Source organism: Fonsecaea nubica (genome assembly GCF_001646965.1).
Source record: "Fonsecaea nubica strain CBS 269.64 chromosome Unknown Scaff87, whole genome shotgun sequence".
In the NCBI taxonomy this organism is placed as follows: domain Eukaryota; kingdom Fungi; phylum Ascomycota; class Eurotiomycetes; order Chaetothyriales; family Herpotrichiellaceae; genus Fonsecaea; species Fonsecaea nubica.
In genome coordinates, this window is record NW_019173760.1 from 81,439 (window position 1) to 104,063 (window position 22,625).

The 22,625-nt window shown below is 52.9% G+C and overlaps 9 protein-coding genes across 9 annotated transcripts; 5 read left to right on the top strand and 4 right to left on the bottom strand.

Moving 5' to 3' along the window:
• Positions 1-11: 11 nt before the first annotated feature.
• On the top strand, positions 12-1,034 carry AYO20_09441 (hypothetical protein; the record flags this gene model as incomplete). Its single annotated transcript, XM_022647711.1, has 2 exons — positions 12-548; positions 597-1,034. 2 exons carry the CDS (start codon positions 12-14, stop codon positions 1,032-1,034), a joined length of 975 nt encoding a protein of 324 aa, XP_022496320.1.
• A 220-nt stretch (positions 1,035-1,254) lies between these two features.
• On the bottom strand, positions 1,255-2,439 carry AYO20_09442 (hypothetical protein; the record flags this gene model as incomplete). The annotated part of the gene is made up of 3 exons (XM_022647712.1): positions 1,255-2,031; positions 2,084-2,219; positions 2,279-2,439. 3 exons carry the CDS (start codon positions 2,437-2,439, stop codon positions 1,255-1,257), a joined length of 1,074 nt encoding a protein of 357 aa, XP_022496321.1.
• A 285-nt stretch (positions 2,440-2,724) lies between these two features.
• AYO20_09443 (hypothetical protein) lies at positions 2,725-3,255 on the top strand (the record flags this gene model as incomplete). The annotated part of the gene is made up of 2 exons (XM_022647713.1): positions 2,725-2,958; positions 3,019-3,255. The coding sequence occupies 2 exons, from the start codon at positions 2,725-2,727 to the stop codon at positions 3,253-3,255; spliced, it is 471 nt and encodes a 156-aa protein (XP_022496322.1).
• A 534-nt stretch (positions 3,256-3,789) lies between these two features.
• On the bottom strand, positions 3,790-4,836 carry AYO20_09444 (hypothetical protein; the record flags this gene model as incomplete). The annotated part of the gene is made up of 1 exon (XM_022647714.1): positions 3,790-4,836. The coding sequence occupies one exon, from the start codon at positions 4,834-4,836 to the stop codon at positions 3,790-3,792; it is 1,047 nt and encodes a 348-aa protein (XP_022496323.1).
• A 2,161-nt stretch (positions 4,837-6,997) lies between these two features.
• On the top strand, positions 6,998-10,374 carry AYO20_09445 (hypothetical protein; the record flags this gene model as incomplete). The annotated part of the gene is made up of 2 exons (XM_022647715.1): positions 6,998-10,029; positions 10,098-10,374. 2 exons carry the CDS (start codon positions 6,998-7,000, stop codon positions 10,372-10,374), a joined length of 3,309 nt encoding a protein of 1,102 aa, XP_022496324.1.
• A 643-nt stretch (positions 10,375-11,017) lies between these two features.
• On the bottom strand, positions 11,018-12,103 carry AYO20_09446 (hypothetical protein; the record flags this gene model as incomplete). The annotated part of the gene is made up of 1 exon (XM_022647716.1): positions 11,018-12,103. One exon carries the CDS (start codon positions 12,101-12,103, stop codon positions 11,018-11,020), a length of 1,086 nt encoding a protein of 361 aa, XP_022496325.1.
• Positions 12,104-13,237: 1,134 nt separating this feature from the next.
• On the top strand, positions 13,238-15,129 carry AYO20_09447 (dihydroxy-acid dehydratase; the record flags this gene model as incomplete). The annotated part of the gene is made up of 2 exons (XM_022647717.1): positions 13,238-13,308; positions 13,359-15,129. 2 exons carry the CDS (start codon positions 13,238-13,240, stop codon positions 15,127-15,129), a joined length of 1,842 nt encoding a protein of 613 aa, XP_022496326.1.
• A 1,651-nt stretch (positions 15,130-16,780) lies between these two features.
• AYO20_09448 (hypothetical protein) lies at positions 16,781-19,285 on the top strand (the record flags this gene model as incomplete). The annotated part of the gene is made up of 1 exon (XM_022647718.1): positions 16,781-19,285. One exon carries the CDS (start codon positions 16,781-16,783, stop codon positions 19,283-19,285), a length of 2,505 nt encoding a protein of 834 aa, XP_022496327.1.
• Positions 19,286-20,400: 1,115 nt separating this feature from the next.
• AYO20_09449 (hypothetical protein) lies at positions 20,401-21,828 on the bottom strand (the record flags this gene model as incomplete). Its single annotated transcript, XM_022647719.1, has 2 exons — positions 20,401-21,660; positions 21,715-21,828. The coding sequence occupies 2 exons, from the start codon at positions 21,826-21,828 to the stop codon at positions 20,401-20,403; spliced, it is 1,374 nt and encodes a 457-aa protein (XP_022496328.1).
• Between the last annotated feature and the right edge of the window lie 797 nt (positions 21,829-22,625).

Below are 22,625 nucleotides of genomic sequence, written 5' to 3' on the forward strand. Positions count from 1 at the left end.
ACAAATTCACCATGTCGAAGACCAATCGATCAGTCATCTTGAATGAGACAATCCCAAGTGGCCAACCTGTACCCCCAGATGCATTCAGCATTCAAGAGTCTGTTATTCCGGAACTTGCGGACGGCCAGGTACTTCTTCGACCAATTGCGTTTTCTGTCGACCCTGTGCAACGAACTCTCCTGGCAGGTGCAAGAGAGGCGATGATGCCATCGTATGTCCCTGGGAAGCCAATCGTCAACTTCGCCGTTGCTCGCGTGGTAGCCTCGCGCCGTGACGATGTCAAGGTTGGGGCTTTGATCCAAGGGCGTTTCGACTGGTCAGACTATGTAGTCTGGGATGGGAAAACCGATATCTTCACACAAGCCGTGGACCCGAAGATCCCCAAGGTGTCTAACGCACTGAGTATTAGCGGCATCACCGGCCTCCCCGCGTACTTTGGCATGATCGAGGTTGGACAAGTTCAACCGGGTGAGACGGTAGTGGTTTCTAGCGCCGCAGGGGCCGTCGGCTCCGTCGCTGGGAAGATCGCGAAGATCAGGGGTGCAAAGGTCATCGGCCTGACCAGCACGCGAGCGAAGCAAGATATGCTCACCTAGAAGCTGGGTCTCGATGTGGCCCTTAACTTCCGCGCAGATGACTTTGCCGAACAGCTTCGAGCTGCGACCTCGGGTAAAATCGATCTATACTTCGACAGTGTGGGAGGTCAACTTTCTCAGATCATCATGAAGCAGATGAAGCGTCCTGCCCGGGTGGTCGAGTGTGGCCAGATCGCGACCTATGACGATAATAACTATGCTTGGGTGGTGAATATCTCGCCAATACATATGAACGGTTTACGTCTCGAAGGGTTTCAACCTATGTTGTTCCATGAAAAGTGGCCGGAGGCCTTCGAGCAACTTCGCAAATGGGTTGAGTCTGGCGAGCTCGTCGCTATCGAAACGGAGAGCAAAGGCCTCGAGTCTCTCCCTGGTGCCCTCACCGCGCTTATGAAAGGCGAGAACACCGGGAAAGCGATTGTCACGATAGACGAGTGAAGCCAACACGACCTGAAAAGGTGCTGTTACGAACCCGGCCACAAGTCTGGTGTTACGACATGGCCTATATGCGACCACACCAGAGGAGAGCAACTAGGAAGGTGAGCCAAGCGAAGAGAGCAGTAGGATAGGAGACAGACATTAGAATTGGGACATGTATAAAGATGATGATTTATGAAATTAAGAGTGAGCTTTATTATAACTCAATTAAAGGATATAGTTACTCGGAAAAGGGAACAATATAGAGACTCTGAAACTTGTCGCAGACAAATGCTCCCCAGAACACTCGTCGTCGGAGCTCGATCTCCTCGGCGTTCTGGGGGGTCCGAGTGCGGTCTACGTGCAGTCCGACGTCGTAGACCATTCGAAGAGCATATCCCGTATACAGCCGTCCTCTGGACGTCTGTCCTTTGGCATTAAAGGTCGACCCGAGCAAAGGAAGCCCGACGATGGTTGGGATACTGGGCTTGTTCAACAGCGAATCTTGCATCAGGAGGTCGTCGCACCGTCGAAAGAAACGCCCTCCCGCAGGTGGCATGATCCGCGGGGTCATCTCGCACCTCGAGACGCTGGGAGAACTTGCTGGCACATGGCAAAGATTGCATTCAGGAGGAACTTGGATATATACGGTCGCTCTTATAAGATATCTCGCATCACCACCGGTCGGTGCGTCAGCAGGAACGTGTGATGCTGCTGGTTCCAATGCAGATCGAGCAGATGCGTCGCGAGAGCGATCGGCACCCCGTCCAGGTCGGCCATTTGATAGATCTCGTACTCGCGCTGTTGCTGACAGAGCTGCGTTGGTGATGAGGGCATTCCGGAGATGCTCCACACTCAGCGGGCTGACGGGTTCGTGGTGGCGATGGCTCAACTGCAGCGCGGACGAGGGCCCGAACGTGCTGAATTCGCCCTGCTCGTCGACGGAAAAGAAGGTCGAGACATCGAGCTCATTGTCGGATGACACCTGGGTGCTTTCGTTATCGCTGTCCAGCAGATTCTGGATCACGGCCGGTGCTGTCTTGGTGACACGTTTTGCTGGTCTGCTCGACCTTGTCGTCGCGGCTGATGGCGATGGACTCGAGAAGAGCCACAGTCTGATCAGGCGCTGCGGTTTTCAGCCGTCGGATGATGTTCACAAGTTGCTGGTTCTCTGCTCGAAGCGCATTCAACGCGACGTTCGTTGCCCTAGGCACATTGTCAGGTGTTTCACTCGCTCCGGTCCAAAATCAGATGAATTTGCGCACCGCTCTTTGCGGGTGTGAAACCGGTACACACAGTCTCTTCGATGCGTCAGACACGATCCACACGACGGTCGAGGGTTATCACAGCGAATCTTCCTCCACCGGCAGAATTCACAGGCGCGTGCAACTCCTTTGCCCTGATCTCCTCGCTGGCCATTCGCCATGATGACGAGTTTCTCGGACGAGCACGCAGATCTGTGGCCTTTTCGAATCTTGTCGATATGCTGTGGTCACACATTCAGGGATTCCAGTCTCCTCTTCCAGACCATACTTGAGTGGCCAAAAGACCAAGCTGCTGTTGATGTCGGCCGATCTGCTGCGGTGTGACAATCAAGTCAACAACAATCCAGTCTTAGTCCTCCCTGGCTGAATATTGGATGCTCGACTCGCACGAGAATCCTTCAACTGGTGCTCCTCAACATCGTAGAGTTCCTCCGCGGCAGCTCGGCATGGCTTCAAAGCCCCTGGCCCCCCGGTCCCCGATTTTCGGCGATCGAATGGCTCCAGGGTCTTGGAACGGCAGGACTGCCGACTCCTTCAGTCCTCGAAAGGTCGGACTCAAGAATCCTTTTATGGAAGCACTCTGGATACTGAATGGTTCAGGTCACCGAGTTCTTGGTTCAGATACTAGTTGTACGATTATTGCCATGGCCGACATTTTGCTGAAGAAGATTCCCTGTACAGTAAGTACTGGTGGACCCTTGCAATATGTAAGCAATGCAGTCTTGCTGACCGATTTGCAGTTCAAAGATCCGTCCCTACTGGACAACGAATCATTCATTGCTGGAGAATGGACCAATTGTCGCTGTGGAGAATTGTTCGACGTCTACGATAGGTATGATGAATATCAAAGGTCAAGAGTGACGGGAGAACTAAACCAAGTCAAACAGATCCAGAAGACAATGAGGAATCGTGGTTGGAATGCGAAAGAAAATCAAAACGCGGTGTTCCCATACACGCGAACGTTATTCTACGACTAAAACACGTATTAGCCCTCAGACCCCTTCTAGCGAAGGCGTCTTACCTGGGGGCTAAGATTAGCGGATACGCTAAGTACGTAGTGCCGCCAAGCCGACTAGGGTCTGATGCTGAGACAATTGTCATCATTGGGGACGCCCGCTTTGGCGTATGTGACCGACTGCTACCAGGATGTGAGTTTGCAACCCCCCTGACTTCGCAAGCACGTTCATTGTTACTCACTGAGACGGCAGATCGTTGGGGATGGGCTTGTCGCCGTCGTCTTCGTCCGAAACGGATTGTCCTTTGTCATCATGTTCTCCCTGAGCCCGTGGCGTTCCGCACTTCAAGTCCTGTAACAACAGCCGAAAGTTCACTTCTCTGTGAAATGGATGGATGCGATTAAATTTGAGTTGGCTAAACACTCCCCCAAGCGCTGACCTGCGGGAACATAACCAAATCATGTCATTTGCATGAAAAGTGATTGTTTCCGCCTAGCCAACGAGGCTCTCCTTACATGGCCATGGTTGCATGAATGCCAGCCCGTAACACCCAGATTAAGTATCGATTTCTAAGAACTGGAAGGAAGCAGACTCCACCAGTTCATTCGTCATGTCACCAACCCTGTCGGTCCAGTTGACGCCTATCAGAGGTAGTTTCATGATTTGACCAGTCTTTCCCAAGTTTATGTCCGAGTAATCAACCCAAAAGAACTTGCCATCCGAGGCGCTTTCATAGAAATACATCTTCGCTTTGGTGTCTGCATAGGTCCTCCACAAAGTTGGGGTGATGTTAGGCGTCTTAATATTAATGGGCTCCATTGGCACGCTGACTGCACGGATCATGCCAGCTGCCGTCGATATAGCTGATGTCTGATCGGTTGAACCTGGGGCGACGTTGACGTAATGTGAAAGACGCGCGAATCGATCCGCCGGTCGATCTGTCCCAGGCAGAGAGACATTGGCAATGTCTGCCCAGTACTCATTGATGGCGAGCTGTGAATCAAAATTGGGTTCATTGGTCATGACGTTGTATTGTTTCCCATGGTGGACGACCAGGTCTCCGCCGATCCATTCGAGAATCAGATTGTCGCCTGTCGCATCGGTGAGGCTGAGATGCAGTTCGGTCTTCACTCCTGGGACGACCTCTTTTGTCCTGACTTGGAATTTGGGCAGGCCGTCCTTGTCGAACATATCATCGGCAGCTTGACTGACGTTGCTATACCGATCCAGGAAGTATTGCGGCCATATGGCAATTGACATTGCGGGCATTGATAAATTCCTTGGACCGTAGTCGGCGGACGCATGGTACAGGAGATTTGCGACCAAGCCTTGGCTGTTCATGCCGTCCACGGTAGAAATGTCGTAGGCCGTCAGGATCACAGAGCCGTATTTGCTCGTCCAGTTTGCCGAATTTTCTCCTGCTTTGCCTGTTCGATTAAGGCCCGCGGGGAACACATAGATGGTCGAATTCGTGGGCGTTAACCAGTCCATAGATCGTGCTACCACGATGCGATTGCCATCCTGAGCTCCTGCATTATACGCCACACGTGAGCAGGCGAAAGCGCTTGAAAAGAAGAGATGTATGACTGAAATCGGCTTCATGATGCTCTTTAGTTGTCAAAACCGAAAGCGAACTGGATCTCCCTGATAAGGTGCCACTCAAGGGCAACGGGACTTGTACCTTTATAGTTGCTGGGCTCAGACGATAAAGAGCCGACCACAACCTTCATCCTATAGGTAGGTTCGCTCTTTTCAGGTACTGTTGGCGACCATCTGTATTCATGTGATCACCCTCTCCTCCTCGGGCTATGCTCTAGCGGTTCATCTAGCGTTCGAATATACAGTAGTTACTCTCTGACAGGTATATACTAGAGTCTAGGCCCAGCCAAGATCACTAGGGCTGGGTCTATTCAATCGAGGCTTTCCGGAGGCCCAAGCAGGCCAAATCTATACTGGAAATAATGCTGAATCTTGTAGTGGCGGCCTTTCGCCCAACGGAATTCCAGTAAAACATCTCTCACAAAACGCACCACATACGTAAAACGTAACGAAAAGGGAACTAGAGTCGTCTTGCGCAGGTCGCCATCACCCAAGTGGTTGAATCCTCATTTACTTGTACATCTACTAAGTCACTCGCAAGCGAGTATACCCTCTCTAGCAAGATCCTGTGTTTCGGGTACCCCATAATTGGAGCCCAAAGGCTATGTTCAACAGTGCGTAATACTAGTGGCTATCTAGTCGGTATTCCACAAAAATGGTGGGTCTCGCTTATCTGAAACTTCCCAATCTGGGGGGCTGAGCCAATATTTCGACAATTCTCATATTTACGTTTGGCAGACGAGAATGGGGAGTGGTCTGACCAAGAACTCTATATCATTATAGGAGGGAAAAATGGAAGGTTACGTGTCCTCGGTCCCTTGACTGACCCTACAAATAGATAGTGTCAGAAGCCCGGTTCGATTCCAGAGACGTTCGTTTCCCAGCGTCGCCGGGTCAAATCGCGCCCCAGTACGGCCAATCGGCTAACTCGGAAGATTAGTTTCCCTTTGGCAAGCGCTGCACTGTCAAGAATCCAGGTAGAGTATTGGGCCAATTGTGCAGGCGGTCTCGACTATAATCTTCGGTGCAAAGAAGGAATGGTCCTTGCACTGTTCTGGAATACATACCTCACGCCACTAACTCGAGTTTCCAAATTCCGCAATTGCATGCCTCTCGATCAGTCAAGCCAGGAAAAATTTCACTTGACACGTTCACAACCAGTTAGACCTCGCACATGACTCAGTGCTTCCCTAGCCGAGCCAGAGCTTTGCTCACCTCTGGTTAAGAGAGCTGGGGTGCCGCGGCCATGTCATGGATGGGTAGGTGGTGGCGGACCTCCGGAGGCATGGCGCGAAGCTGATCTTCTCCATTGAAGCCCAACCTGACATGGCCTAGAGCAGTCCGCAAGGATGAACGTCTGCACCCCAACACTGGCGATATGCACAGAAAGTAAAGCACAGCTGAGCCGATATGGGAAGGGAGGTGGCGACGCTGTGATGATCCGCCACTGCTCAGGCTTGGTACCGCAAAAGAAGCTAATCTGTCGTCCGATATGCTCGACTGCCTCTCGTAGTTTTTGCTCCTTCCATCCTTTTCGTAGCAACACAAGCGATTTTTCGACAGCCCCTAACCAGAGAGGCTGTGAAACGGGTATGCCTAGACCATCCGGAATGAAACAGCTAAATTCTCACCCAGGGCCACAGCAAAAAAGGTCCTTCAGCCTGGAGGCCTTCGTCTCGAGTATTGTCCATTCTGAAGTAAGCTTTCCTCGCCTTCTTAGAAAGCGATGAGTCCGTCAAGCCACAGCACAACTCGCTGAGGTACGGTCTGGAGTCAGTCAGCGGAGGGCTTTCTAGCGCTCCATTTCAGGCATCTATGATGTGGACGAATTGGTTGTTAGATACTGCGATACGTCCAAGAAGTAGTGATACCGTCAGGAAACGATCATCTTGGTACGAAGCTCGTGAGGCTCATGGTCGGGAGGGACTGACTAGCCCCACGTCATTACATGTCTTGGCTGTTTCTCCAATCTCACTCACCTGCGGCCTTCGTGTCGTCTAGACTCGCCTTCAGGCCTCATCAGCAATTGGTTCGCAGATGCCGTACCCTCGTGCAACATGCACAATGTTTTCAGTTAGCCTTATTGAATATTTGATTTCCCTATGACACGGCATGTCACATTTGATGCCCTCGGAACCTTGCGCATGTCAGGGAAGAAGATGAGATGGCGTCTCCAATCCGACCTGGATCCCAGGGAACCTATGCCTCACCGATAGCCACCTCACCCGCAACGGAATACCCATTCCCTAGCATTCCGCAGCGACAACATGGAGGCCCAAAAGGTGGCTTGCGTCGTGGATCGACGTCGAGCTCAATTGCCAGCACCCTCGACACGGTTTCACTAAACAATGCTACAATAACAGAAACCAGCCAGAATGCGATCTCGACATTGCTGCAACACCCGATAATCCACACGGGCCTAAGAGCAACCACGGTCCCTGCCAGCTCTGGATACAAGGCTCCTACGCCACGCGATATTCCTCCCGTTGCCCTCACAAACATCCCTCACGTCGAAGCCAAAGCGTTCCATCCTTACCTGTCGCAGGTTGGTTCGCTGTACGAAGCGTTCCAAAGGGCAAAGAATGAGGGTGAAGGCGAAACATCCTTGTTCCACCGGGATAAGAAAGATACAAAAAATGAAGAGTGGGAGGCCATCCTCAGCAAGCGCCTGCAACGGCCGGGGCATTCACGGGCGAGCTCAGTGAGCTCGACAATATCGATCCCGTCAGAGTCGCCTCAGCCGAAAAGGAGACAGAGTGGCCAACGACGTCAGGCCGTCACCCCGTTGTCCACAATCCCGGCTGTCTATTCGGAAGAAGATTTCCACCTCGAGAACCCCAGGACGTTTGACATCGTCTCTGAAAATTCGGAGATTGTCCGCGACCCCAGTGGTACTCCTTCTGGACGGAAGTCCCTGGCTACAAATGCAATTCTGCAAGAGAAGTTGTCATGGTACATGGATACTGTCGAGGTCCACCTGATCAACTCCATATCAACGGCCTCGAAGTCGTTCTTTTCCGCCCTCGGATCTCTCAGGGAGCTACACAATGAGGCTGCTGATTCAGTAGACCGGATTCAAAGACTCCGGAGGGAGTTGGCGAGACTTGACAAAGAGATGGCTATCGACGGGTTGAAAGTGGTCAATTTGAAGCAGCGTCGCGACAATGTCCGTCAATTGGCGCAGGCAATCATGCAGCTCGAAGACATTGTCAAGTCTGTTCAAACATGCGAAGACATGGTTGAAAAGGGCGAGATTGATCAAGCTTTGGATCGATTAGATGACGTGGAAGCCTTGATGGCCGGCAGGGAGAGTAAGTCCTCTCAAGTGGACCAACAACTCCGTTATCAGAGGCGTGATCTACGAAGAATCAAAGCCCTCGAGGGCGCCTTGGATGATCTGAACCAGTTACGCCAGCGCGCCGGTAGGGGGTACGAGGCCCGATTCCACAACAGCCTGCTCAGTGATATCAGACGACATGTGGAACACACCGAGACCAGCATGACCCTTCAAAGGTGGGGGATTGCCTATACAAGGCCCAAACCGGGCCAAAGGAGAGCACCTTCAGCGTTCCCTGGATATATGAATATTGGATCTGAGCTACGAGACGAACTTGAAGCTGAGATGCGAGGCCTCTCGAGGGCCAGGTATACGACTCCTGCAGCGACTAGTTTTCGGGCAATCGTCTTGCGGGAGATGAAGAGCATGATCCGAAAGCAGCTCCCGAGCTCCAACGACGATGACAACGTTTCTACCGTTTCCGCCTCAACAGTCGGTGGAAGAAATATGAGCCAACAGGAGAAATCGTCAATTCTGGCGAGAAATCTGAGATCTCTGGACGCACAAGATTGGTATCAGATGCTTGCAACCATCTATACAAACATTAGTGAGGGTCTGCGCCGACTCAGCGTGCAGGTCAAAATTTTGTTGGACATCACAAGTCATTTACCAGACCATATGATCAAATCCCCTCCGAGAACTCCAGACCCTGCAAGTATCGACAGAGTTATGAGTCCTCCGACAGGCCGAGCCCGAGCTACCAGTTCTGTGCAGGCAGAAATGCAGCAAGTTCTAGATCTCTCCAGTCTTTTAGGGGAAGGCGTCGATCTTGCGCAGGCACAGATCACGAAAGTAGTTAGGGTTCGGTCACAGCAGAATTCGGAGCTGCCATTGTCTGATTTCTTGAGGTACTTTACGCTCAACAGACTATTTGCGGATGAGTGTGAAGCGATATCTGGCCGCAGCGGCGCGGGACTCAAGAGCGTCCTCGACACCCAAATCAAGGATTTCGTTGCGCGATTTGCAGACGCCCAGAAGCACGAAGTGATCAAGGTGATGGATGCGGATAAGTGGGACGCTCGTGATTTCGGCGAGCGTGAGAATGAGATTCTTGCTCGAGTGATGGAAGGTAGTACTAACGATGCTCTTCCTTGGATCGAGAGCACAATGATCTGGCAAACTTCGACCAACGGCGCAGAGACCAGCAACGGAGCGGCAACCAACGGCACAACAGCTGCAGGGACAAAGGTGCGCAGCGCAGTGATCGACGAGCAAAAGTATATACTTCCAGAATCTGCCATTGCCATGTTACGATCCATGGAAACTTTCCAGCACCTAGCGGCCGGCATCCCGAGTATGAGCAATGAAGTGGCCATGTCATTGCTGGAAAGCCTCAAATTGTTTAATTCCCGAAGCTCCCAGCTAATCTTAGGAGCCGGCGCTACTAGGAGTGCAGGGCTGAAGAATATCACGACTAAGCACCTGGCACTGTCGTCTCAAGGGCTGAGCTTCATCGTCGCCCTCATACCGTATGTGAGAGAATTCTTCCGCCGCCATCTCCCTTCATCGACAGCTGGGCAAGTTATGACCGAATTCGACAAGGTCAAGCGTCTCTTCCAGGAACATCAACATGGCATACACGAGAAGCTTGTCGACATCATGTCCGGAAGAGCCTCGATGCACGTCAAGGCCATGAAGAATATTGACTGGGAAGAAGCGGCCAAGAACACGACCGTCAATGTGTCGCCGTACATGGAGACGTTGGCGAAAGAAACGGCCACCCTGCAGAAAGTCCTGGCCAAACACCTACCAGAGCCTGTGATGGCGGGGATCATGATGCCCGTGTTTGCAAGTTACCGAGAGCAGTGGACGAATGCGTACCGAGATGTCACCATCAAGTCCCTCAAGGCCAAGGAAAGGTAGGCTCTCTCGCCATAGAAGTTGTATCGCGGCCAGGCAGACCATAATACTGACAGTGTCGATCTAGGTTACTCGCGGACGCATCATTCTTCAATGCGCGAATCAGCAAGATTGACGGCTCGGGTGATCTAGGCGAGCATATCATGAAAGTCGTCCAGGCAAAGGCAGTGGTTAGCAGTGCTGCAGCAGCAACAACAACAACAACAACAGCGCCGCCATCATCAACTCCACCATCCGAACCCCCCGCCACAGGAGGTGATGGAGAACAGAAGCAGGACTCCGCGCAGCAGAACGGAGAGAAGAAAGCTGAAGGCACAGAGAAGCAGGAAGACTCCAAGACATAGCTAGCTATAACTACGAGGTATAAGCCAAAGAGGTGGAGCTAGTACACACACAAACACAAAAACACATATAGATAAGACCACACTCGGATCAGACACTCAGACTAGGCTTTGACTCGGTAGTGGAACAGGATAGTTGTCCGTGGAAGTGCAGGTGGTGGTTGGGCTTTGTGGAATGAAGTATATTACTATATCTTGACCAGGGCAGGGCGGGGCAGGGCAGGGCAGGGCAGGGCAGGGCAGGATGGTTATTGATGTTTGATCTCGATTCGAACCGTCCCAAAAAGTTGGTCCAGGATGGCATGCAGGCGTGCATGTATGCATGCAGCATTGTCACCCATCAGTGGTTGAAGTTCTCATTCCCTCGTGCCCTTCAGTTGGACCTTCAGTTGGACCAGCAGACAGCCCGTCCATCATTAGATTCATTCGTTCGTTCATTCACCCGCATCGAACCATTCACGAAAGATTTGGCGGCAACGTATGCGTTTTTCTGCTTCATGCTAGGCTAGAGTCGACTCGTCTCGCCTCGCCTCGCCTCGCAGTCGTCAACCTACATACATACTCCCTAAAATCTCCTGTCAAGCCCCTTCTCCCTTGCCCACTCTCTCATGGCCCGCTCGGCCGAGTTGTTGTGTGGCCCCTCGGATCAGAAAATCGCAGTGGCGTTGACGTGGCTGCTCACGCCGCCGTGGCAGTTGAAGGGGGCGCTGCTGAAGAAGAAGGTCCAGCGCTTGTTCTTCTTGCACAGCTGGCTCAGCTTCTCGAGGTCGAGCATCTCGCCGAGCGGCATCCCCCACAGGGCGATGATGAACTCGTGCAGGTAGTAGCTCTCCGGGGTGGGCCAGCGCTCAAAGGCCGGGGCGTCGCCGCCCACGGCGGCAAAGTAGCAGTCGTGCAGCCAGTCCTTGACGGCTTCCTCCTGCTTGACGCCGCACCACTGGGCGTCCGGGCCGTGGCGCAGGGCGAGCCGGTCGCGGTCCTCGGGCGCCCGCTTGTAGTAGTCCTCGACCCAGCCGGAGCGGATCAGCAGGATGTCGCCGATCTTGAGGTCGCCGCCCTGGGCCTGGGGGCGGATGTCCAGCCCCTGGTGCTTGCCGCACGCGACCAGGTCGTCGTAGCTGATGGCGTGCGACGTCGCCGTGTCGTACTTGATGCCCACGCTGTCGGCGTACGAGCGGTAGTCGAGCAGGACGCCACGCCCGGAAAAGCCGTGCTCGGACCAGTGGTGGATGCTGCACTTGTGGTCGTTGGCCGTCGGGCCCATGATGTCGTCCTTGTGCGTGTTGTTGTAGAAGGTCTGGGTGGCGATGTGGGCAAAGTGCCGGAACCCGTCCCACTGCGTGCCGGACTGCGTGTTCATGTGGTAGATGTCGTCGTACGAGATGCCCTCGGCGATGGCCACGATCTTGTGCTCAAACTTTTGCCGCCCAAACGCTGGCTGCAGCGGCACGTCCAGGGGCAGATCCAGTCGTGCCATTTCCCCCGTGCGGATCTCCTGCGAGGCGGCGGCTTTGACCCGCGTGGGCGTCAACAAATTCAGCCGCCCGACGTAGTCGTCCTTGCCCCAAACCCAGGCGGCCTCGTCGGGCGCGCCCACGATCTTGGGGAGGTTCTTGCGGGTTGGGAACGAGGTCGACTCCGGGTCGAAGGGAATGGTGGTGGCCACTTTACCCATGATGGAATCCTTGATCTGACTCAACCGCCTGCTTGCTTGGGAGAATGCGTCCGTCATGTTTTGTTCTCTGAGGATCTCGTAGAGTCTACTTATCACCTTGATTCCTCTGTTGCTGGGGAAAAAACAAACAGGAAGTCCCGCGGTATGTCCCGAGGTATACCGACCGGGAACCTTTAGGCGTTCTGGGTCTTCAATCCATTTTGAGGGGATAGCCGGTTGGTAAGGACAGAGCTAATTAGCTCGTGAGGAGCTCACTGCCCCGCAGAGGATGACGGGCCCTTGTATGTCATAAGAGATGACCCGATATTTTTCACTTTATTCCCGCGGGACAGGATTGATGACGATAAGCCCTGGTCGTGGTAGCTCTGGGTAAAGTTTTCCATCCACCAGCAAGCAGCTTATGTGACGATATTATTGGAGTTGGACGCTGGCATGGCTGCATGGGCAGTCTGTGCATTAATATGAGGGGTATCCCTTTCAGGCCTGGCCTCGGTAAGTCCATTTCAGACAATCGACGCATTTTGTACAAGCAGAACCAATCTCACAGATAATTCGCTGGAACCGAGGCAGGTATGCGACGTCAGGCAATAGCGCAACAGAGGAGATCTAGGGAAAGGGGGTTTTTGACCTGTGCATTGAATAATCAGCTTCGAGTTTATCGGAAAAGAGCAGAGAATTGATAGACTGTGGTAGTATGCTCGAGGAGGCGACAGTCGTGGCATTGTTTCTTGACTTTGTAGAGCTGCTCTGGCAGCACAATGCTGGCTGGCAACGCTTCCTTGTGGTTGATCCCTCGTAGACGAGTGCGTGTGGTGTTGGTGACCAGCGCAAGAGGCAAGGCTGAGCAAGGCTGCAGTTGACTGCGCCCCGGAGATCAACGAGACTCCCCGGCGCTGCTTGAATTCCCTGCACTCCGATTGGCTCCGGGCCCCTGCACTTGCTAACTTCCAGCCTCTCCGCTTACGGACTTTTCGTCTTTTCTGGGGAAAACTGCAATTTGTGGTACAAGGTCATGAGCAACTTGGAGTAGGTGACTCTTTAGCACTTGAGGTGAAGCTGGGTGCCCTGTCGGTGGGAAATAAGACTGGCTTTGTCTCTCCCCTCCTTTTAATCTTCGTTGGTCTCACCAAGAACTCGATGCGCCTGGTCCAGAGTCTCCCCTCCAGCTCTGCGAAATACAGGTAGCTCACAATGACAGCTTCAGCAGCCCTCAGAAGCCTGCGGCTCAGGCAAGCAAGATTTCCTCTCGGCAGACAGGCCATGTATGCTCATTGCAATCCGCCCTGGTCTCGCACAGCTAACGCTCCAGCAGTCGCCCATTCTCTTCCTCGTCCCTGCGCCACGCAAACTCCTCCTCAGACGCCGAAGGTCTCAATAAAGTCTCGCGTCATGTCACGCAGCCCAAGTCCCAGGGTGCCTCGCAGGCCATGCTCTACGCGACCGGCATGACCGAAGCAGATATGAACAAGGCAGAAGTGGGCATTTCGTCTGTCTGGTACAGCGGCAATCCCTGCAATATGCATCTACTGGACCTGTCCAACGTGGTGAAAAAGGGTGTCGCAGACGCAGGACTCCAGCCTATGCAGTTCAACACGATCGGCGTGTCGGATGCCATCTCAATGGGAACGACCGGCATGCGCTACAGCTTGCAGTCAAGAGAAATCATTGCCGATTCGATAGAAACAGTCATGCAGGGCCAGTGGTACGATGCAAACATCTCCATTCCTGGCTGCGACAAGAACATGCCTGGTGTGGTCATGGCGATGGGAAGAGTAAATCGCCCGTCGATCATGGTGTACGGCGGCTCCATAGCTCCAGGCTGTGCGCGGACGCAGAATAACGCGGATATCGACGTTGTCTCAGCATTTCAGGCCTACGGTCAGTTCATCGCAGGGGACATTAATGAGGAGCAGCGCTTCGACATCATCCGCAATGCCATTCCCGCTTGTGGCGCTTGTGGTGGTATGTACACTGCCAACACCATGGCATCGGCCATTGAAACACTGGGCATGACACTGCCGGGTAGCTCGTCCAATCCGGCGGTCTCTCAGGAGAAACAACTCGAGTGTCTGGCGGCTGGAGAGGCTATTAAGAACTTGCTCAAACTGGACCTAAAGCCGCGCGAAATCATGACTCGCGAAGCCTTTGAAGATGCTATGGTAGTGGTGATGATCACTGGCGGTTCCACGAACGCGGTGCTGCATCTGATTGCCATGGCTGATGCGGTGGGCATCAAGCTCACCATCGACGACTTCCAGGCGGTCAGTGACAGGACCCCCTTCCTCGCAGACCTCAAGCCGAGCGGGAAATATGTCTTCAATGACCTACACACTGTGGGTGGCATTCCCACTCTGTTGAAATTCCTGATAAAAGAAGGAGTGGTCAAGGGCAAACATACGACAGTCACGGGCCAGACGCTCGCCAAAAATGTCGAGTCCGCCGCCGATTTCCCGTCCGATCAAGTCATCATTAAGCCGTTCTCTCAGCCGATCAAGAAGACTGGACACATTCAGATCCTGCGAGGCAGTCTCGCCCCGGGCGGCTCGGTGGGCAAGATCACAGGCAAGGAGGGCTTGCGCTTCGAGGGCAAAGCAAAGGTCTACGATGCCGAAGACTTGTTCATCCAAGCCCTCGAACGTGGCGAGATCAAAAAGGGCGAGAAAACCGTGGTGGTCATCCGGTACGAGGGACCCAAAGGTGGCCCGGGCATGCCTGAGATGTTGAAGCCCAGTTCCGCAATCATGGGTGCTGGTTTGGGCAAAGACGTCGCCCTGATCACAGACGGGAGATTCAGCGGAGGGTCCCACGGGTTTTTGATCGGCCACATCGTCCCCGAGGCCATGGAAGGCGGTCCCATCGGCTTGGTGAGAGACGGTGATAACATCGTGATTGACGCCGAGAGCAGGACGCTCGACCTGATTGTGGACGAGGCGACGTTGAAGAAGAGACGGGAGGAGTGGAATGCTAATAAGCCGGAGCCCCGGTACAGGAGAGGCGTCTTGGCCAAGTATGCGAAATTGGTCAGCGATGCCAGCCATGGCTGCATCACGGACAAGGAGGATGTGCTGGATCTACATGCTTGAGGGGTGGGGAGGTGCATGGTACCGTTTCTTGTCTGAGGTTGGTTGACACGCTGTTTGTACGTGTATGTAGAATTGGGATGAAAAGTACAAATTTCCTGCCTGTACGCTTTTGTAATCTTTCTTTTTCTTTTCCCCCTGTGTTTCTTTCTGTAGCCAGATCCAGAAAGCGTTCAGGTTCAACGGGATGACTGCGGGAGGGTGTGAAAACCGATTGCATTAAGAGAGCGGAATAAGGTCTACTCCTGCAATGCCATATACATCCAAGTCACACCCCTCTGGTTGTAAAAGAAAATAAGTGCGAACGTCGGGGGGACACATGGATCAGATAGCACGAGAATTGATACAAGCACAATGCTGACGAAACAAGTGAAGCCATCCACGTTCTCGACCTTCGGCATGAGCAACAGGCAGAGCACGTGGAATTAACAACCAACCAAAAAATGGGGGACTCAATAACAGGAGGATGTGTCGTAGTAAACCAGCGCGAACTAGGGACGAGGCTGTACCAGCGGCAGCGACCCACAATGCGAAAGCACACTTTGACAGACTTGCCGGTAATCAGGCAGCAGTCAAACAGTCGAAAATTCGCGTTCCACATTCGATAGTAGGTCCACTGAATGTGACATCGTGTGAGTTTTTTGGGGTGATGGACCATTCAAGCTGCCGGAAAGGGACAGCCGAGAGACCCAGGCAGTATTATATATCATGGTGTTCCTTCGATTGTCATCATGTTTGGCATGCGTTGTCCTAACCCAAGATACGAGACCGAGACAATGCCTTACTCCGGATTACCACTTTAGTGTGTCTCGAGTTTCTTCCTCTTTATTGCAAGGTTTCTTCCAGATAGAGATTGAAGTGGAGCCGCTGTCGGTTGTTCGCCGATTGGCGAGGAGCTGCGGTGTCCCCGTTAGGCCTCCTGTGGTGACTCTGGATGGTCGGACGAAATCGGGCGGACGAAATTTGACTGACTCTCTCCTCCTTGCCAAGAGGAGGACTGCTCGTAGGGGTCCATGGGGTTCTGAATGTGTGTGGATTGGTAAGCTACATAGAGGACATTGAATCTGGCAAAAGGTGGTATGTCATTGTCTGTGTGTCTAAGAAGTAGTAGAAAGGATCAAAGTGTGCAAAAAAAGAGTGGAGGAAACACTCACGTGAGAAGCTAGACCCTTCCAGGCTTCAAATGACAAAATGACAGTCAGTCATCTCCAGTATTGTAGCAGTTATCATATAGGAATTAACGAAACCAGCATTCGTCAGACAAAACGCATCTCAGGTGGCTGGAGAATACCATCATCAGTGACAACCTAGCACAGGTGCTGACAATTCATGTGCTCACAGGCATCTTTCATTACACACTCCTGATCTGGAGCCTTCAACAAGCACTTATGGCGTTTCTAGAAGCATGGCCCATTGCTTGAGTCTTCTACAAGATCTTTCCCTCACCTCTCTGCCCCAATTTGCGAGCCCTCAAAGTCTAGACTTGGAGGCTTCAATCCGATCACCTGAGTCAGCGCCTCTCTGGAAATAAGAGTCCGCAGTCTCCGATTCTCGCCACTCACCTTCAATTGCCTGTTTTCTTCGTTCTCTTTACAATCGCGGGACTTCGAGCAGACTTCTGTTGCACTGATAGCCAATTTGTCGAACTGGCAGTATGTCCACGTCACCGTACAATACTGATGGCGGCGGGCTCGGATTCGACCATAGTCAAGGCCCCCCGAGGAAGAAGATGCGGAAGGGAACAAAAAGTTGTTTGGAGTGTCGGCGGAGAAAAATCAAATGTACTTTCGAACCCGGGAGGCCTGCGGTATGCAACGAATGCTATGCCAGAGGTTCGACCTGCATTGATCAAGAGCACGGGGACATTCACACATACACCCAGGCCACCTCAGAACAGTCGTCGTACAGTTTAAGGGAAAGAGTGTCACAGCTTGAGGATCTAGTTAAACAGGTGCTGCACCGGTTACCGGAGAAGGACGGCGGCGCCCAGGGTGACGCTTCTGGTTCAGATTCCGACAAAAGCCAACTTGATGCTCAGGCTGCTGAAGTGTTGAAAAGTCTGAAGAGCTCATTGCGACAGGAAAACCCCAGCACCGAAGAGTCGATTCTTCTTCCTGGTGGACTTCGAGATGACGCCCCGGCTTTGAGCCTGTTCGATAATGCCGTCCTCGAACGAAAAGAGAGCCAGCCCGTCGTGTCAAGAGCCCAGTACAATAAAACTAAGATGCTTCTGACGGCCTTGAACAAGTTGCTCCCCGCACCGAGTGATCTGGAAGTTATCCTAGAACAATCCCACGAATGGTGGGCCATATGGAGGAGGATGTTTCCCGAAATCACCGACAGTCGATGTGAGACCATCAAAGAATCCGTCTCGCACTCATTGCGTTCACAGAAGCCGGCCGAATTGGCAAAGATCATGTTATGTATCGCAATCAGCATTCACCAGCTACCAGAACATTTCGATTGGTCGCGACTTCAAATCAAAGAAGAGCCTACTGATCTGATGGAACGATATATTGCGACAGTCGACAAGTTGATTACATCTGACGATGAGATTGCAGCCACGCTTGATGGCATCGAGTGCATGATGCTTGAAGCTAAGTACCACATCAATATGGGCCGGCCGCGACGCGCCTGGCTGTTATTCCACCGAGCACTCGCCTTTGCTCAGTTATTGGGCATTCACCGATTAGCAGCCCACACGGACAAGATCTCGCTGGATTATCAGCGTTCGGTCAATATCTGGTGTCATCTTGTTATGGGCGACCGATACCTATCCTTGCTACTGGGTCTGCCATATTCCGTCAGCGATAGCTTTGTCACCCCCTACATTCCGATATCTGGACCTCAACCGTCATCGGTGAACGCCGGCGAGTACTACACGGGGAAGATGGTGCCCATTATCACCAAAATGATCGATCGGAACCAGAGTGTAGTGCCCATGGGATACTCGGCAACGTTGAGACTCGATCAAGAGTTGGAGGAGCTGCACAGCACCCAAGACCCTAGCTGGTGGTCGACCGAGCTTGTTCCTGGTGATTCGGCCGAGGACCATTTTGATCGACTCCAAGCACATTTCTTCCATCACCAAGCCAAAGTCATGCTGCATTTGCCATTCATGCTCCGGTCATCGACCGACAAGAGATACCAATACTCTCACACCGCAGCCTTAGACGCTTCACGCGAAATGATCCGAGTCTACAAGGCACTCCGGACCAACAAGGCCGTGGGCCCGTTCATTTGCAAATTGATTGATTTTCAAGCTTTTACTGGGTCCATGCTATTACTGCTGAACCTGTGTGGATACTCCCAGCAACACCGTGGCAGCAATGCTCGGCAGATGGACCTCGAGCAAGACCAGATCGACTCGGACCTCATCGACCAAACAATTGCTCTGTTGAAAGACGCGGCCAAAGAACCGGGCGGTGTTGTGGCGGCTCAAAGCGCCCAAGCCCTCGAAATGCTTGCTCGTGTACGGCAGGGCTGTGATATGGAAGGTGTCAAAGAATGCAGGGGGGAGACCTGTCAAGTCTCGATCCCCTACTTTGGCAACATCTCCATCGGCATGGGCAAGCATTTTGTCCCCATTAAACCCGGCACATATGCACAACGCACACGGGATGCGCCCTTGAACACGTCCGCTCCAGTGGCCGGTGTGCCCACCAACACGGGTTTGCCGACTCCGCCATCAGCTGCTTCAAACAGCACCCAACCGTCACCCTTGTCGACGACGATCGATCAGCAGCATTCGCAATTTTCCCAGACCCGACGGGCTCCTCTTTATGAGTCGACGAACTACATTGCCCCGGGCCTGGATCAAGCCTGGCCTGAGACAGCCGATGATCCATTTATCACGTTTGACTCGTTTATGGCATTTCCACCTCAGCAGCCTACAGACCTCCCCTCGGCGGGGAGTGTCAGCATATCGTCTGGCGGATCGGGCTTCACCCCACAACCATCGCACTCTCTACAAAGTCAGAGCCCGTATAATTCGAACACGACGCCACAGAATGACTTGAATGCTCCAGCTGCTGGAGGTGGTCTGGGTGGGATGGTGAATCCCGGGTATTCATTCGGCACTTTCCCATTCGGCCAGAGCGGAGTGGACCTGGATCAAGGCTGGAACTGGTTTGGGGTCGACGCCCCCGTTATTCCGTGATGAACTGAAGGGGACGTCCCCTAATGATCACGGTGAGATGTATATGTAGCTGCTATGTCCGGATTTGAGGGGCTTTTCACTCTGCCCACAAATCAATTTTCTGCTGTCTGACAGGCGGTATGTATGTATGTATGTATGTAATGCAACGCGGGGCTTTCCCGTAAGTCGTTGTGTGTGAGTCGTCAAAAAAAGAATAGACAAGACCCGTGAAGATCGGAAGAAGACAAAGAAAGAATCCAGATCATAAAAATCTCTCCCACCACGACAGGCTGAACCTTGATCTTTGACTGTGTATTGTGCATTGTATTATATTCTAGACCTATGTATCTATGCGAGAATAGAGGATGAAAGATGAGGAGGATAAATATCGTACTTAAAACAAGTAAAGCACCTAAATAAAAACCTACCCCAGTGGATAGCTTTGAGCAGTCATGTCAGCAAGAGTAAGTAAGTACGTGTATGCCTCAAGAGCGAGTGCGAGAGGGAGGGAGGGAGGAGGAGAGGGAGACAGAAGTAGACAGAAGGAGACTTAAAGTCTTCGTATAACGAGCATATACATATACATAAATGTATAATATAGTATGATATGATATAATATAATAGAGTCTAGTCTCCATTAAGATCGCCTTTCTGGCTAGCCTCGCAAAACTATGCTCAATATCAATCATGCGCTCAAAAGCCGTTCCCAACCCCGACAAGGCACCTCATCCTGTCGAGGTATGTGTATCATATGTGTATGTCTATCCCAGTGCGCCGGCGCCGTCAGTGACCCTCCAAAACGTTTTCCCATGTCGTTTCTGTCCCTTTTGCCCACGGGGTATCTTGATGCTGTCCTGTCCTGTCCGATTTGGAACCTGTTTATCCTTTCTATTCCTGGTCATAAACAGCCGTTGTTGGCTCTCCATATTCCCACCCCCCTCTTTTTTCTTTCCAGTTGCCATTCCATTCCCATTTCAATTGCCGTTCCCGTTCCCGTTCCCGTTGCCGTTGTCCCACGTATGTGATACTGTCGTATGCTGTAAATCGTTGCGTCGTAATCGTGGTGCTGCTGCGTATCGCTCTATTGTTGGTGTGAAAAATTGCTGCGTAATAATAGTCGTGCGTCGTGGATCAGATCATGACTTCCAGGGGTTGCCGCGACGGTTTCCCCGACCGCCGCCGTTGCCTCCGTCGCTCCAGCCACCCCAGTTGTCTGACCCGCCATCGTCGCCGCCCCGGTTGCCGCCGTTCCATCCGCCGTTTGCGGAATTCCACGGTGTGCCATCCCAGGCTGCCGATGAGGGCCATGGAGAAGACGCGGATGGGGCAGAGGTGACGAGAGAGGTGGGCAGAGAAGTCGGGGCAGTCGTAGGGGTGGTATTTGGAGTAGTTGTAGGAGTAAAAGCCGCAGTAGTCGAGGGGAAGGTTGGTTCCACACTTCGTGTCGAGGTCGCTGGTACATTGGAGGAAGTGGAAGTAAGGAGCGTTGTGGTGGGTACGGTGGGAGTGGTCGACAGGCTTGCTGAGACGGTGGTTGAACTGGATGTTGGCGCTGGTGCGCCAGAGCCATTGTCGGTATATACTCGCAAACTGTCGATGAGCCAGTACGTATCCTGGAAGGCTGAGGGGTTGTTTTGAACGTAGTCCTGGCAAGTGGCGGCTTTCGGCGAGCAGACGGCGTCGGTCGACCACACCTGGCCAGCCCAGTCGCCGCAGAAGGTGACGTCAAAGACCAACTGTTGGTTCTTTACCTTGTCGTCAATGTCACAACCACCAGTAAACTGGCCTTGAGGGAGACCCCACCCTGATGGGTCGGGGTTTCCACTTGTGATATCAGAGGGGATGGCGTTCCGGGGGAAGAACCAGATGCTGATGGCCTCGCTTGTCCATTCGGTCGCATAGACACCGCCGCCGTTGGAGTTGAACCCGTTGCCGTAGCTATTCGTGTCTTGGCTGCGCATCGAACAACCGGCATTGCTGGGCTGATCAGGAGCAGCAGTATCACAGTCATCAGTCTCCAGTGTTCCAGAGAAAGCTCCTGTGTTCGTGATTGTGCATCCTGCGTCCGTGTGCATTGCCATGTTGTTGGAAGATTGGCTGTTAACTCCCTCGATGATATCAACCTCTCCATTGTTGGGCCAGTCCGGACCCAGCATCCAGAACGCGGGCCAAGTGCCACATGCGCCCGCTGGCATATGTGCAAGATCGAGGATAACGAGGCCGTGGTTGTACGATTTCTTGGTGCTTATTCGGATACTGTCGCGACCACGGCCGGAGGCCACATTGGTGGAATCGACGCCCATGTAGACGCGCCCGTTGTCAATTTTGTAGAGACCAGAGCTCTGTGCTTGATCGTAGGATATGTAGTTAACATAGCCGTTCGTCGGATCGTTGCCCTTTGCCCAAGGTTAGCACTTTGCTGGTCTCTAAAGGGAGCCAAGTTACCATACCGTAAAGAAATCAAACATGTTTGCAAAGGACGAGGAGGTATAATCATCTTCTAGAACGTAGGCCGCGGAAGCAGCTGATGCCAGAATGGCAAGGGTAGTGACTGAAACGTGCATTTTGAAAGATCAATTTCGTGTGGGCAACGCGAAATCGAGTGAAGTCTTCTTGGAAGAATGGAATGAGGAATGCCATACTGAACCAAACAAACAGCGCCGTTATATAATGGTGCTTCCATCTTCAAAACGAGCGGTATAACGAGCGAGGCTGGGGAAGAAAGGCGAAGCGCAGGCAAGGATGGAGTAAGGAGCAGAAATCGGCGTGCTGGGGGAGGCTTTTGTCGACCTTACCAGCCCTAAGAGATGTGGGTTCGGGAAGACGAGGGAGAGCAGATTGACCAACAAGGGCAGACAACAGGTATAGAAGTGGAGAGGTCGATGTCCTGGCAACGATGCTGTTGGTCCTGATCAGCCCTGGGGGCCCGTCCTGGCGGGTTGCCTCGTGGAGGCTGGGAAACCTGCCAGGCACAAAACCTTGAAGATTGGCGAGAGGCCGGGGGATCGACGCTAAGGTCATAAAGCGAGGCCAGACTCGCATCAGCACGAGAGCACGATGGCGCTAGGTTCGCATGGCAGGTCGCTCGGCCAATGGCAAAGCAACGTCGCAATCGGTGGGCTCGAGATAAAGCGCGCTTGTATTCTGCAGACCAGCTCGAGTCGAGGCAGGGTGTCTCGAGCCGCCTCGTATTCCCTCAACTAACTCGTAAAGTGGCTCGGCGAGAATCTCACTCTTCTCTTCCTCAGTATCTTGGGCGGCGGCCGTGTCACCGATAGCCGGGGTTGCAGCACTCGTCGCATCTTGACCCATGTCTTATCACAGACTTTTTTTCTCTCCCACCAGAGCACTCCAGACCGAG